This window comes from Colias philodice, chromosome 29, assembly GCF_061535455.1.
Source record: "Colias philodice isolate Cphi_HAF_F1 chromosome 29, ilColPhil1 Martin Lab GWU primary, whole genome shotgun sequence".
NCBI classification, from domain to species: domain Eukaryota; kingdom Metazoa; phylum Arthropoda; class Insecta; order Lepidoptera; family Pieridae; genus Colias; species Colias philodice.
The window spans coordinates 3,427,487-3,444,423 of NC_143114.1; the positions used below are offsets into that span (position 1 = coordinate 3,427,487).

At 32.4% G+C, this 16,937-nt stretch overlaps 2 protein-coding genes across 3 annotated transcripts in view; one reads left to right on the forward strand and one right to left on the reverse strand.

Annotated features, from left to right (window-relative positions):
* Positions 1-14,406, reverse strand: part of Hsc70-5 (Heat shock protein 70 cognate 5) — a 37,067-nt gene extending 22,661 nt beyond the window's left edge. For both annotated transcript variants that reach the window (XR_016317929.1, XM_089712806.1), the window contains exons 1-4: positions 14,190-14,406; positions 13,926-13,981; positions 7,446-7,533; positions 871-1,108 (exon numbers count right to left, since the gene is read on the reverse strand). Coding sequence is in view for 1 of the 2 variants with exons in the window: in XM_089712806.1 (XP_089568932.1) it covers positions 871-1,108; positions 7,446-7,533; positions 13,926-13,981; positions 14,190-14,291 (484 nt within the window). In the remaining variant the exon portion in view is untranslated. The remainder of the gene's footprint in view (positions 1-870; positions 1,109-7,445; positions 7,534-13,925; positions 13,982-14,189) is intronic.
* Positions 8,215-10,213, forward strand: LOC149475861 (uncharacterized). The gene is made up of 2 exons (XM_089712461.1): positions 8,215-10,077; positions 10,209-10,213. The coding sequence occupies exons 1-2, from the start codon at positions 8,811-8,813 to the stop codon at positions 10,211-10,213; spliced, it is 1,272 nt and encodes a 423-aa protein (XP_089568587.1). The 5' UTR covers positions 8,215-8,810.
* Positions 14,407-16,937: the final 2,531 nt, after the last annotated feature.

Genomic DNA, 16,937 nt, shown 5'->3' on the forward strand with positions numbered 1-16,937 from the left:
GCATAGCTTCTATCGCGGGCCTTGAGCGCGGGGACCGAATCCAGAAATTTAGTAACGAAAAACCTCACGCTCCCCACGGGGACGGGCGCGGAGGTGTGGCTTGAAGGCATAGCATGCAATAGCTTTACCGCGGCAGTCCCCGAGTGACACACGTCTTTTTTTATGGCAGAGTAAGCAATGGAACAGGACTTGATTTTAAGATATAACTCTTAAGTGATTAGGACGCCTCATTATACAATTTTTGGTAACTGTATGAGTATAGTAAAAAACGTTAAAAAAAAGTATTTTTCTCTTCTTTTATATATAAATACTTGAACATTGGTGGTGATACAGGTGCTCTGCTTTTCATATGACTGAAAAGAAAGCTACTTTTATCATTTCTAAACTAAGCACTATCAAATATTGTAAATCAAGGAATTACATACATCTGCCACTGTTCGTCTTTTTACCTGCCTACTAGTTTCTAAGGCTAATTGCAAGTGTTGTGTGTAATTCTTCGCTGTTTTCCACCACCTTGTGTGGTAGTATTTCATTCCCAACGCTATAAAGCACAAAAAAGCAACAAAAAATGCCAAAAAATCTCACCTTGCACCCAAGCATCTCCATTCGACGCCCTTACGACCTTATATGACAGGTTTTTCATGTCTTTCTGCACTTCGGGATCGTCAAAACGTCTGCCAATCAGACGTTTAGTCGCATAGAACGTGTTTCCACTGTATGTGACCGCTTTCCAACTTACCTACTAGCCTTTAAGGCTAATTGCAAGTGTTGTGTGTAATTCTTCGCTGTTTTCCACCACCTTGTGTGGTAGTATTTCATTCCTAACGCTATAAAGAACAAAAAACAACAAAAAATGCCAAAAAATCTCACCTTGCACCCAAGCATCTCCATTCGAGGCCCTCACAACCTTATACGAAAGGTTTTTCATGTCTTTCTGCACTTCGGGATCTTCAAAACGTCTGCCAATGAGACGTTTAGTCGCGTAGAACGTGTTTCCACTATTTGTGACCGCTTGCCGCTTTGCCGGCATACCGACGAGGCGTTCGCCATCCTTGGAGAACGCCACGTGGGATGGGGTCGTGCGGGAACCTTCGCTGTTTTCTACCACCTAGCAAGATAAGTGATAATTATTTGTATGGATTATATTTGTAGCAATGCAAAGTTGGCTATAAATGATATCGAAAATAATGAAATTATTATTCACTAGCGGTCCGCCCCGGCTTCGCCCGTGGTACATGTTTACGTTTTCTCTACATAAGAACCATCCTCGTACTTCAAGGAATATAATAAAAAAAGAATTATCGAAATCGGTTCAGCCGTTCTCGAGTTATGCGCTTACCAACACATTTTGCGATTCATTTTTATATATAAGATTTACAAAAAAATCTGTTCAAGTTTTCTAGCTCTCACTATCTGATTTTATAAATTTTAATTTTTTAAACAACCATACGTCATTTATTATCTTAAAATATATGCAAATCTTGTAAATGAATTATGTATTATCTAACTATGCTTGACTTTATAAAATGTATCAAAAAAGTTTCTTAAATCAGTTGAGATGCTTCTATTTATTATTCTAGATAAGATAAGCAAGCTATCTTTGTAAAATTTTTTCTTTTACACAAAATCATTCAATGATGGCCTTTTTACAAGGACCAGTAATATATTACACCTAAAATTGGAAGACCATATCACTATTGCAAGTTTTCTGAGACTAAAATTATGAAAAAAAAAAATGTATCGCAGTATCTAGGAAGGCTGTGGCCATGGCGACCTGAGCCAGCTGGTTCTGCGAGTTGCTCTAGCATCGCTGCAAAACCCGACACGCACTGGCGTGGTAGGTGATCGACGATGCGGTTGTATATATGTATAATAACAATTTAATAATTAATTAAATTGTTACGAATTTAACGTTATAAAGTAATTTTTGAATACCCATAAAAGTAACTACTCAAAAAAATATACAATTTTTTAGCATGACCTATAAGTAAATGTATTTAAAAATTGTAAAACTGTTGAACCATGTTAGGCCAGTGGAAATTAACATTAAATTCGCAAAGCACGATGTAGATTTGAATTTTTGGTATGTTGTTTGGATCAGTTAGGGTGATGTAAATCCCAATTTGCAACTTCGAAAAAGTTGTGCTCGCTGCGCACCACGTGATAAACTGCGAAAATTTTGGACTTTTTTCACTTTTTGCTCTAAAAGTCATAAACTATGCGTTTCCGACAAGTATGATTCAGTACATAAATTAAGGTTATTAAATTTGCAACAATTTAAGGCTAACCGCAGCTCTCTAAACCTTATAACGACTAAACTGTGGCCATTCGAAGATGGTTCATTTTTCCGGAAATATTGAAATTTTTAGTTTTGCTCCCGTTTGTAGCAAAATATTGGCAAAAACCGCTCGTTCTATGAGAAGTTCGTATAATAAAGCTGTAGTGCATTTAATTTTCTTTCATAAAAGCATAGAACAAAGTCTGTGAGACAAATATTTCACACACAATATCTGAAAAACAAAAAGAAGGTAGAAATAGATTTTTAAAGAATTGAAACTGAGAGCATATAAAATCATAAAAAGAATAATACTTTTTCATTTGCAGGATAGGTAATTAACAAAATTACAAAATTTGGGAAAGTAGGAAAAAAGATTATACGCAAATAATAAACTGCGAAAATTTTGGACTTTTTTCACTTTTTGCTCTAAAAGTCATAAACTATGCGTTTCCGACAAGTATCATTCAGTACATAAATTAAGGTTATTAAATTTGCAACAATTTAAGGCTAACCGCAGCTCTCTAAACCTTATAACGACTAAACTGTGGCCATTCGAAGATGGTTCATTTTTCCGGAAATATTGAAATTTTTAGTTTTGCTCCCGTTTGTAGCAAAATATTGGCAAAAACCGCTCGTTCTATGAGAAGTTCGTATAATAAAGCTGTAGTGCATTTAATTTTCTTTCATAAAAGCATAGAACAAAGTCTGTGAGACAAATATTTCACACACAATATCTGAAAAACAAAAAGAAGGTAGAAATAGATTTTTAAAGAATTGAAACTGAGAGCATATAAAATCATAAAAAGAATAATACTTTTTCATTTGCAGGATAGGTAATTAACAAAATTACAAAATTTGGGAAAGTAGGAAAAAAGATTATACGCAAATAATAAACTGCGAAAATTTTGGACTTTTTTCACTTTTTGCTCTAAAAGTCATAAACTATGCGTTTCCGACAAGTATCATTCAGTACATAAATTAAGGTTATTAAATTTGCAACAATTTAAGTCTAATTAAAGCTCTCTAAATCTTATAGCGACTAAACTGTGGCCATTCGAAGATGGTTCATTTTTCCCGAAATATTGAAATTTTCAGTTTTGCTCCCGTTTGAAGCAAAATATTGGCAAAAACCGCTCGTTCTATGAGAAGGTCGTATAATAAAGTTGTAGTGCATTTAATTTTCTTTCATTATAGCATAGAACAAAGTCTGTGAGACAAATAGTTCACTCACAATATCTGAAAAACAAAAAGAAGGTAGAAATAGATTTTTAAAGAATTGAAACTGAGGGCATATAAAATCATAAAAAGGATAATACTTTTTCATTTGCAGTATAGGTAATTATAAAATTACAAAGCTAATTAAATTTGCAACAATTTAAGCCAAACCGCAGCTCTCTAAACCTTATAACAACTAAGCTGTGGCCTTTCAAAGATAGTCAGTTTTTCCCGAAAATTTCAAATTTTTAGTTTTGCTCCCGTTTGAACCAAAATATTGGCAAAAACCGCTCGTTCTATGAGAAAGTCGTATAATAAAGTTGTAGTGCATTTAATTTTCTTTCATTAGAGCATAGAACAAAGTCTGTGAGACAATTAGTTCACTCACAATATCTGAAAACAAAAAGAAGGTAGAAATAGATTTTTAAAGAATTGAAACTGAGGGCATATAAAATCATAAAAAGGATAATACTTTTTCATTTGCAGGATAGGTAATTAACAAAATTAAATTTTCTACATCTTTATTTTATGACCTTCTCATAGAACGAGCGGTTTTGCCAATATTTTGGTTCAAACGGGAGCAAAACTAAAAATTTGAAAATTTCGGGAAAAACTGACTATCTTTGAAAGGCGACAGATTGGTTGTTATAAGGTTTAGAGAGCTGCGGTTAGGCTTAAATTGTTGCAAATTTAATTATCTTTGTAATTTTGTTAATTACCTATCCTGCAAATGAAAAAGTATTATCCTTTTTATGATTTTATATGCCCTCAGTTTCAATTCTTTAAAAATCTATTTCTACCTTCTTTTTGTTTTTCAGATATTGTGAGTGAACTATTTGTCTCACAGACTTTGTTCTATGCTCTAATGAAAGAAAATTAAATGCACTACAACTTTATTTTACGACTTTCTCATAGAACGAGCCGTTTTTGCCAATATTTTAGTTCAAACGGGAGCAAAACTAAAAATTTCAATATTTCCGGAAAAATGAACCATCTTCGAATGGCCACAGTTTAGTCGTTATAAGGTTTAGAGAGCTGCGGTTAGCCTTAAATTGTTGCAAATTTAATAACCTTAATTTATGTACTGAATCATACTTGTCGGAAACGCATAGTTTATGACTTTTAGAGCAAAAAGTGAAAAAAGTCCAAAATTTTCGCAGTTTATCACGTGGTGCGCAGCGAGCACAACTTTTACGAAGTTGCAAATTGGGATTTACATCACCCTAACTGATCCAAACAACATACCAAAAATTTAAATCTACATCGTGCTTTGCGAATTTAGGGTTTTTTAGTGTCGATTTCTACTGGCCTATGTAATATGTTGTCTAAGTTAAAGTAAATACATATAAAAGTAAGTACATATTTAACTACAACATACAAGAGAACTGATAAGTACATATAATTAAAAACTATCTTTTCTATACCTACTATTAACAAAATATTCAGAAGTTTATAGAAGAAGGGATATTTTGAAGTTGGAAAAGAAATCAGAGACATTAACCTCCATCTTGGTTATCTCAAAATACGATGTGCCTATTTACACATATATTATATAACTATACACTGAGTTATTTACAGTGGTGGACGTTTAATTAGAAACACGTAACAGGATGAAGTAGTCATCAAATTTATTTACTTTTGTGTATTAACGTATTAGATATTAAGCATTATTTCATATGTAATAGAACACCCGTTTATCTAGTTTTATAAGAAATTGCTTAATTCTAATCAAACGTTAGCTTAAATTAATAAAATTTAACAACTTTAAGTGAAGTCTGATTTCCGAGTATTTTCAGTCTGGACAACAAATTAGAAACAGCATGGTTCGAGTGTTCCAAAGTCAAAACCTGTTGAATTACCGCCAATATTTTTTTCTTCTACAAATATTTGCACCGTTTTTTAAACATTCCATCTCAAAGTTTCTGAAAATTAATTTGCTTTGCAGTATAAATGGGTAAAAGTAAGATTTGTGACCCATCAACAAGAAAAATAATTTTAAGTTTACATTTTGACAAAAACTGGAGTTACAGGAAAATTGCAAATCATTTAGAGTGTTCGATAAAAAGATATTCAATGCTACAGTTTATTTAAAACAGCATGGTACTTCTGATTAAGTGCCTAAAAAAGCTTGACCATGAAAAACCACTGCTATCGAGCATAGGCAAATAATTCTTTTCGCAAAGATGGATCCATTTAAAGGTTCCAATTCTATTAGAAAATAATGTTTTTGCAAACGTGTTAAAATCTCATACAATCTAAGCCACGACGTTGTAAAGCCGTTGTTATCTATAAAGATTATAACAGTCTAAAAACAACCCCATACGTGCCCATACTATAATGTTTCCTCCGCCATGCTGAACTGTTTATTCTAACTACTGAACTATCTAAGGCCTGGTTAACTGAACGACGCGCGTATCCTTTGCCATCAGAATTGATTAAATTAATTTTAGTTTCATCCCAAAACAAAATTTTTTCACTGGCGGAGTGTATTTCTTAGTAAATGAAAATCGTTGTCTCCTGTACTGCCTATAGTAAGAAGCTGTACTTACCTGGCATCTCTCCCAAAAAATTTTGCCTCGACTTACTGCCTGCGAACCGATCTCATCGACACATTGCGAGGTTCGTCATCGGAAAAAACTAATTTTATAATAGAATTTGGACTTTTAAATGGATCCATCTTTGCCAAAAGAATCATTTGCCTATCCTCGCGTGGAGTGGTTTTTCATGGTCGAGCTTTTCTAGGCACTTGATCGGAAGTACCATGCTCTTTTAAATAAACTATAGCATTGATTATATTTTTATTGAACACTCTAAATGATTTGCAATTTTCCTGTAACTCTAGTTTTTGTCAAAATGTAAACTTAAAATTATTTTTCTTGTTTATCAAAGAAAAATGTTTACAAATCTTACTTTTACCAATTTATACTGCAAAGCAAATTAATTTTCAGAAACTTTGAGATGGAATGTTTAAAAAACGGTGCAAATATTTGTAGAAGAAAAAAATATTGGCGGCATTTCAACAGGTTTTGACTTTGGCACACTCGAACCATGCTGTTTCTAATTAGTTGTCCAGACTGAAAATACTCGGAAATCAGACTTCACTTAAAGTTGTTTAATTTTATTAATTTAAGCTAACGTTTGATTAAAATTAAGCAATTTCTTATAAAACTAGATAAACGGGTGTTCTATTACATATGAAATAATACTTAATCTCTAATACGTTAATACATAAATGTTAAATGAATTTGATGACTACTTCATCGTGTTACGAGTTTCTAATTAAACGTCCACCACTGTATCTATGAAATAATATGATTATTTTTATTATAGATCTACCAAATGTATCATGATAGTACAGTAGTGAAGATGACCAATTTTTGACAATCATCATCAAATATCAATCAGTCATTTATACAAATAACTTTCTGATGGGCAACATTTTAATTTTGATAATGTTTGTGTGCAATTTTCAATACCTTCAAGGATAAATTGAATAGAAAGTAATGTCATTTTTACTTCTATAGAAACTTGATTCTAAAATTATCTTCCTGTTTGTGTAACATTGATAACCCTAGTAAACATAGCTGACCAAAATTCTTAAAGAAAAGGTACTTTCACTTTTATATTCTTTCCTAGGCAAGAGAACATGTGGGTTGCCTATAATAGGGGAACATCCACCACATCATTCAACTATCTTAAAGTAGACCCAAAACAATGTATTGCCTGCTTTTAAGGCATAAGGGAAGCTACTATGAAGTCATAAAGTAGTCTTAATTCCAGTGTGGACAAAAGACAGCTGCATCAATCCCTCATACTGGAAATACTCCTGCTTCAAAACATCATGATATGTTAGAATGAAAGGAATGACAATGGGAAATTTTTAATAATAATAAAATATAAAGCATTTCAGTGCTAAAAACTAAATAAATATCAAAGGGGAAATAAATCTTACCTTTGGGGTCTTTCCCTCCATGACTGCAACACAAGAGTTTGTGGTTCCCAGATCAATACCAATGACCGCGCCACGGACTCCCTCTGATCTGTTCAAAAGAAAAACGAATAAGAATAAAGCTTAATATTATAGAATTTTATTATTAAAATTTATTGGAGCAGAATAGCTTAATCATATTGTCTTTCGATATATATCCTAGACTTTTTATTATAATTGTAATAATATAGTTGGCTTACTAAGTAGAAAAATATATATGTAACAGCACCATTTAATCAAGAGGCTAGACTTTTAATTGACAACTGAAATAAATATATGTTTCAAAATAAAATATCTACCTTTAATGCAAATCAAGAAACTTTTCAAAGGAAAATTCCAGAGAACTATTTCGTTTCACTAAACAAAGACAAAATTAAAAAATTATTCCTGGTCCAAATATCATTTACATTTGTTTTTTAATAGATGATAATGGTAAAATATATACAAGACGAGGTCACAGCTCTGTTATAATTACTCAATTTGTTATTATTAAACTATAAGTCTATTGTAATAGTATATTATTTAGTTTCTAGAATTAACCCATTGAGCCCCGAACGGCCAGATCCGACCGCGACACAATAGATTTTCTTTTGTGTCTGTGATTCCGGGGCCTGATGGATTAAGCAACCAAAATTTTAAAGCAGTGGTTAGGCTACTTCAATATAAAACCAAATTTTTCAATTAATTTTCCTTAATTCATGTATTTAAGGGTATTTTTAACACAATTGCATGACAGATGTCAACAGCTGAGTGAATATCAGCTCCTTAGTTTTAAATTCAAAAATCATATTAAATTCAATAATTACTTGTAAAAACAGTATAAATTAGTAATAGTAAACTATCTTATCAACGTACAAGTGTTATTTAATGTGAAATACGTATAATTACGTGACTGAAGCTGCGTTTTGTATAACGTGGATGTCAACGGCAACGGAAATTCAAATTCGAATTTCTTCTTGGATAAACCAGGGGAGTACTAGTTTTAATATATCTTATTTAAAGATACACACAACATTCACATTCATTTAAACTAATAACACTGCTCATATTTTATGAGTAACGTCACAATAAATACATGAGCGCATAGTTATCGTCTCACTTTGCTTGACAAGTTGGAAGCAATTTAGAGGACAAAAACTAATAGCTCCAGACAAAATATACTTCAGTTCTAATACAAAACCTTATCTTATCCATTCACTATCTACTCTTTTCTAATAATTAAACCATATTGAGCCTATCTAACACAAGCAAAATTGTTTTAATTGTATCATATTATTATATACACTTTTTAACATCTATTTCACCTGTTTCAGCAACTAAAATTACAACATGCTGACCCGCAAGGCAGTGGCCAAAGATATGGAAAACAAACTAAAGGCCACACTACAGGATTTAAAGGCTTCTCAATCCCTGTGTGAACAACTCTTGCTGGAGAGAGAAGAACATGAGGTAGAAATCCAGCAAATAATAAACAAAAATACTAGTCTGAAGGCCGAGCTAGCTGAACTCCACACTCAATATATGGACAGCCAAAACAAATGCACAGCCCTTCAAGACCTTGTTGACAGCTTCCAACAGTGTTCCAATGACCACGAGAAGGCTCTCAGTCGTATCGTTGAACTGGAATGCAGTTTAATGGAGGTTCAGGAGGATAACTCCAAGCGGCTATGCAATTCATCCAACAGTCTTTTTGGTGAACTGCTTGAATGTGGACAGTTAAGTGGCTTTGAAAACAATAGAAAAATCAAGTTGAATTCACACAACAAATTAAAAAAATTTCTCAAATTAAGTAGGTTTATTAAACGCACTAAATCAGTTATTAGAAATACGTTTTCATTAAAAAATGTAGCACAATTGCAAAATAAAAATAAAAGCCTTTTGAAAGAGTTAGATAGATATCATAGGGACTTAGAACATTATAAAATGATATATGAAGTAGAAACTACTGAACTTCAGGAGAAAATAGACTCATTAAATGATACATTACATGACCTCAATCAAGAATATTCTGCTGCCCAGTTACAAATTACTGAACACATAAAAGAGGCAGATTACTTAATAAAGTTAAGCAATGAAAATATGGATCGCTTCGAGTCCATGACCAATAACTATGTATGTCAGTGTTCCATAAGTGACAATGAGCAACCGTCGCCCCATAAGCCCATTGACTGCACTGACATACATAGTATTCAACCAATGGCAACAATTTCATCTTGTAAAACAAAACATCTTTCCACGCAGGAAATTATTGTGTTGTCAGATAATATAGGTCAGGGATTTGGCGCTTTGCTTAACAACTTAGGGCATAAAGTAACCAATTTTTGCACTCCTAATAGTTCATTTACATATATCATGAATTCATTAGATAATTTTAGTTTTAATGAAAATAGTATTGTTGTTATATTATACGGAGATAGTTTTAATTTAAAAAAACATGACATTGATATAGGATTTCAAAAAATGTTGAAAATTAGTAGTGAAACAAAATGCAAATTTATGTTGTGTACATTACCATATTTGCCTGGTTTGACACAAAATCAAAATAGATTTATCTATAATATTAACTTAAAATTATATAACTTAACAAATCATCACAGTGATGCATTTATATATTTTGACATAAATTCTTGTACAAAATCTTTTTGTTTGACAAGGAATACAGTGTATCTGCCATCTAGATATAAGAGAGAACTTGCTATGTTAATAGCATATAAAATTATTAACCAGTCTGATACATGTTCAGTAGCAGACCATCGATCTACTATAATTTTATGTAGTAGTAATTATATACATCAACCTAGGTTAAGTGTTAATAGACAAACTAGCCCTAAGCTAGATTTAAACTAGTATGTAAGACAACAGCTAAGCAGCCTTTTTCCATTGTACATCAAAATATTCAAGGCTTGGCTAGCAAATTATTAGAAATAGAATTATTTTTAAATCATAATAAAATTAAAATATTTTGTGTAACAGAACATTGGCTTAAACAATGTCAGTTGTTAATAAATATTGATAATTATAAATTAAAAAGTATATACTTTAGGACAAATGCTATTCATGGAGGTTCTCTTATTTTTGTACACAATAGTTTAAAATGCAAGGAACGAACTGACATTGTTAGCCTTTCTGTAGAACGCACCATTGAACTGTCCTGTGTTGAGCTTGAGCGTTACATTATTGTTTGCGTATACAGACCTCCTTCCAGTGACTATAATTTGTTTGAGACAGTCATGGAAGAAATATTAAAGCGTTTAGGCAGGAGTAAAAAGAAGGTAATAGTATGTGGTGATTTTAATATTGATTTACTTTCACACACACAAACGGCAACACGAATAGTTAATTTGTTTCATTCATTTAATCTGTATAAACTTTTTGATGAACCCACACGAATAACACCTACTTCTGCAACTTGTATTGATAATATATACTGTGATTGCAAATGTTTAGAAAAATATATTCTCAACACGCTAACTTCGGATCACTGTGGCCAGAAAGTAGTTTTTGAATGGGATTGCATACCTACAATTAAAAGAATTAATGTTAGGCCTATAACTAGGAAAGGCATTCATACATTCAGAAATAATATTGATAATAAACTGCCTGACCTGAATGATCAATCCTTTCATAAAAATCCTTGTGAAATGTTTACAAATCTTTTTAAGTTCATTCATAGTGAATATGAAAAAATATTTAAAATTAAATCTTTAACTATTACCAAGGATTTACCATTCAGCCAATGGGCAACTCCTAGTATACACAGATGCAGGAACGTTCTTTACGAGTTATATGGTATGAAACAATATAACAAAGACTTGTCATTTCTTAGTTATGTTAGAAATTATTCAAAAACATTTAAAAAAGTTTGTTTCACTGCCAAGAGTTTGTATGTCAGAGATAAAATACGCAACTCTGACAATAAAGTTAAAACGGTTTGGACAATTATTAATGGTGAATTGGGCAAAAGCCAATCGAATGATAGTACCATAAAACTTGTCAATTCTGGTAGGGTCATTGACAAAAGTGCTGATGTTGCGCTTGCTTTTGAAGATTTCTTTAGTAATATCCCTGCTAGTATAACTAAGAATTTAAATTCGTCTTCAGCGCTTGCAGAGTCTTTATTGAGGGATCATGTTGCTGAGTGTAACAAATTATTTGAATTGCGACACGTGACTGCTGATGAAATTGTTAAAACTTTTAAAACATTAAATTTAAAAAAAACATGTGATCTCTGGGGTATGTCTGTAAATTTAGTAAATAATATCATAGAAAACATTGCCAATCAACTGGCGTTTATATTTAATCAGTGTTGTGACTGTGGTATATTCCCTGATTTACTAAAATTTAGCAAAGTTATTCCTTTATTTAAAAGTGGTGACCAAGAAGACAGTAATAACTATAGGCCAATTTCCATATTACCAACTTTGAGCAAAGTCTTCGAGAAACTAATTTTAAACCAATTAAGTAGTCATTTTGCATCAAATGGTTTACTGCACGCCAAACAGTATGGTTTCACAAAGGGGCGCTCTACCACTGATGCCGGAGTAGCTCTTTTGTCACATATATACAAAGCATGGGAAAATTCAAAGAATGCTTTGGGGATATTCTGTGACCTTTCTAAGGCTTTTGACTGTGTAGAACATTCCACTCTATTACGGAAACTAAATTTTTATGGTATCAAAGGTTTAGCTCAGGATCTCATAGCTTCATATCTTCAGAACAGGGTACAAACCGTTGTCGTTAATGGAGAGAAATCTCGCGGTGCGCCGATTAACATAGGTGTTCCGCAGGGATCTATCTTAGGACCGTTTTTGTTCTTAGTGTATATTAATGACCTACCTTATTATTTGGAGGATATGTGTGAAATAGTACTGTTTGCAGATGACACCTCATTAATTTTTAATGTGGATAGACATGACACAAATGTTGACGAAGTAAACTCTGCTCTTTTACGCATATCCAATTGGTTTAATACTAATAATTTACTATTAAATACAAAAAAAACAAATTGTGTAGAATTTATCCTCCCAAATGTAAAAAAGGTGAAAAGGAATATTATTTTAAACGGGGAGGTATTATACCCTGTGGAATCGACTGTTTTTCTTGGTTTGACATTAGATGAGAAGCTTCAATGGGGGGCCCATGTTACCACCACCGCTGCTAAGCTCAGCTCAGCTGCATATGCAGTTAGAAGAATAAGGCATCTCACCGATGAAGAAACGGCTAGATTGGTTTACTTTAGCTACTTTCATAGCATAATGTCCTATGGAATTCTGCTATGGGGCAGGGCTGCAGATATAGAAACTATATTTATATTACAGAAAAGAGCCATACGCTCTATATATAATTTGCGTGCTCGAGACTCACTAAGAGATCTCTTTAAGAATACTGGTATCCTTACTGTACCGTCGCAGTATATATTTAATAATATTTTATATGTACACAATAACGCTTACTTACACACAAAAGTCGGAGATAGACATTGTTATGACACAAGAAACAGAAATAAAATTGAAATGCCATTTTTCCGGCTAGCTAAAGTTAAAAATTCATTTATGGGTCAAGGTATACGCTTTTACAACAGAATTCCTCATAATATTAAAGAGTTTAGTTGTTCTAAATTTAAAACTTATATAAAAAATGTACTAGTTCAGAGAGCCTATTACAGTATTAAGGAATATATGGACGATAAAAACCCATGGAGGGTTGTCGCGTAAAAACCACAGGACAGTTCTTTGGCATATTATGTTAATATAATTATTATGATGTTACATATGTAATTTGTAAAATTGTAAAACTGATATGATTAAAAAGAGCAACTATGGAGTTTCTTGCCGATTCTTCTCCGTAGATACTGCTTTCCGAATCGGTGGTAAATGTTAAAAATATGTACCTAATGACGTTTCAAAAGTGCTTCTAGAAGAAGTCTAATTGAATAAATAAATGTTTGAGTTTGAGTTTGAGTTTGAATTGCATCATGTTCACATTAGTCTATATTATCTTGTTTACAAATAAATTGGTAACTTACTCATTATTTTAGTTTTAAAGAATTTCAACGCAATAGTCAGTAACGTTTAAGCCACTAGGCTTGCCAATTTTGAATACTGAACATAACCAAAGCTAGTAAATAGTGTATGTTTGGGTAAACATAATACAAATATTTTAGTACTCAAAGAAAAAGTGGTTTATAGTTAAACCTCTATGCTTGCTAAAATTATTCATTGTCTACCAATATTGGGATGTTATTGTACCTATATTGCATAAGATTTTGTGATAAATATTGTAAAATAAGTAACTTGAATGATGGAATTTAAAAGATATGTTGTATAAAACGAGAGGTAAACGTTATCTTACAACGATCTACTTAATTCTAAGCACAGCATTCGGTATCAAAGGTCGATAAGTTAGGTTATGTTACAGAATATTCTGTAGTGAAACTTTACTTACTTGTGTCTGTATTGGACTCCATGTCTCTGATAAATAGGAACTGTGGGTGCTGCGGTCTGAAATTCATTGGGAAAATGATAATTTTAACGAAATTTATGTCGAAATATCTCACATGTGCCTCCCGGCTAATCGAATTCTTAACTGCGACATTTAATAAATAACAATTAAATACAAAGTAAATCTAGCGAAATACTAATTTTACTGACGTTAAAATAATTTGACAAACGATTTTCATTCGTTTTCTAATATAAAATGGTCACTTACATTTTTGAGAATTGTGGAAAAATTCCTTTGTGTATAAAAGTCTGATCCAATTCCTGAACACTCCAGAGCCTTTCGGCTGATCACTCGCGTCACCGACAGCATTTTTATTAATGTTACTATCGAACTTATTAATTTAAAATATATTTCAGCACACTACGAACAGAACCATGTGGATGACGCAACTTCACGAAAGAACAATTTTTTTTTTTACTTTTTCTGGCACTATTCACAAAATATTGCCATATAAAATAATGCGAAAGTAAGGAAACTTTGATGTCGAATGTTCTCGCTGTTCTCGTCACCGGGGGGGATTTTATTGGTTAATTTTTGATCTGCAGTAATGTGATTGGTTAGAATTTATTGTTCATGATCAGATAAAAGCTGTGGATAAAAGTATGTTGATAACACAGATCTGTCGGTAGCTATTTTTTAATATGGTCACTTTAATTAATTTAATTTGAATAAAATTCATTTCTTGGCAATTTATTGTTAAAAATAATAATTGAATAATTTAGTTGATACAATTTTTCACTTAACTATATTATTTCTTTTTTTTTCCAAACTGAACTGTCGTAATTCGTATCATACATAAAATAATAATTTTTGTTCTAATCATTGAGGGTGTCTTCCGACATGCACTGCAACCACTGCACAGTGCTATCACTGTAGAAAAATTCGTTCCGTTATGGACTGCCAGTATACTGCCGCAGTACCCTAGGGAAATTTATGGCGTCATTAATCGCCGCCATATTCTACTGTGAGGCGTGAGCACTGGCGTTTTCGAGGTAAGGTACTCGCAGTACTTTGATCACGTGATCAGTCCACAGAGCAAGTAATATGATCAGTCAAAACCACTCGAGTGCCTAACGTCTCATAAACAAAGCTACAGTATAATCAGAAAATTTTAAAGTTCTGTAATTAGTTTGGATTAATAAATAAAACAATGGAAGAATTGCAAAAATTAACTTTATTAGACTGTGTTGAAAATGTTCAATACGAGCTGAAAGTTCTTTTTTATTCTTTTTTATGAAAAATACTTACTTTTATTATACATATTATAAATTCAATTTACAATTAATATTAATTAAAATATTTTTAATTGGACAGTACTCCAAAACAGTTTATTTTTATGTTCTAGAAAACTTTAATACACACATTTGAATGCTGCGTCAAAAAATGCGGCTGACAGTATACTGGATTGCGTTCCGTTTTAAATCGTAACCAGTATAACTGGCTATAAAGGAATGGCTTCACAGTATACTGAATTGACGTCACACCTTACAGTGGTCGCAGTGCATAGCGGAAGACACCCTGAGATATACATATGGAGACGACACCGCCTACAATTCACATATGCTCCGCTCAACATAAGCCATATGGCTTAACTGCACTCAGTCGCTTTAGTGCGATGGTCGCGTTCATGTCTTGTTTGTTTTAAAGCAAAAAACCAAGAAACTCATCAAATATGCCCTCGAGTGTGTTGCGATATTGCACTTATAATTCAAGTAATGCGGCAAAGTGCAAAGAAATAACTTTTCATCGACAATTAATTAGATAATAATCATTGTTAAAACTTGGTTCGAGCAAAATTTTTGGCGGGCGCCATTTTGCGTCATTTGTCATAGACTAAAAATTTAAGAAACGGCATTGGGTATGTAAGATGTTTTTAAAGTAATATTAGATGACGTAAATATTTATAGTGGAAAAAAATAATTTTACACCTATAAAAAATATTGTACTGTGGATATTATTTGAAAAAAAGTTAAATCATGAAAGATGAAAATAAATTACCTATGTATCAATTTTTTTTTGTTACATTGATTGGTATTATGTAATTGAAAAGTTTTTAAATGATAAGTTTATTAAGTAATAATTTATTTATTAGATTAATTATTTTTTTTGTCACATTGATTGTTCTTAATTGCTTAATAAGCAAAATATTTACAAAGTTTCGCCTCTATAGCGGTGAGTCGATGACATCGCTTAATCTATGACTCACAAGCCGCCCCGCGCCGTCGCGCTTGCAGCATAGATTTTGTTCGTGGTGTCTCCTCTATACGTAGTAATAATAGCTCAATGGTTCTAATAAGATTCTAAATTGGACTACTCTTAGTTGGGAGATGATTAGCTTGGATTCACGTAATATTTAAAAAATAACGAATTTTTGTGCCCCTGCAATTTTAAATTAATTATAATTTTATATCCCGTTCCAAAAACGTACCTAAAATGGCATCGCTATGCATATGGCATCACTTATCATTCCCTCTCGTTTACACACGGCCGTTCGGTATGCAAAAAAATAGAGTAAAGTAAAAATATGTATTTGCCTTTCAAAGGGGTATTATAGTACCTGTATTAATAATTATACTACTCTTTGCAAATTATTCTTCGAAATCTCACCGTATTAGCGCTAATGTAGCAAATAGTGGGTTGAAAAATTTAATATTTCTAGGCCGGGAGATACTGACACAAAATATTGGGTCATTTGTAACAGTATGGCGGTTCTACATTATGGCCTGTCGATTTTCGTACATGGCTGCAGGACGATGATTAACTGTACAAAAATTAGCCTGGTACAAACGGTTGAATATATTTTTTATCAATCAAAGCATTCGCGTCGGTATGGCGGGCTGTAGCCTGTAAGACACACCTGAATAGTATGGCATGACACTAACTACCGCCTACTTCTTTTTTATGGGCTATCGGTAAATTCTATAATTTTTGTGCAACAAATCGTTTGACACTCGT

Bases quoted from the DNA above. Each gene is read 5' to 3' on its own strand.
- LOC149475861 (XM_089712461.1), top strand. From the start codon at position 8,811: ATGCTGACCCGCAAGGCAGTGGCCAAAGATATGGAAAACAAACTAAAG.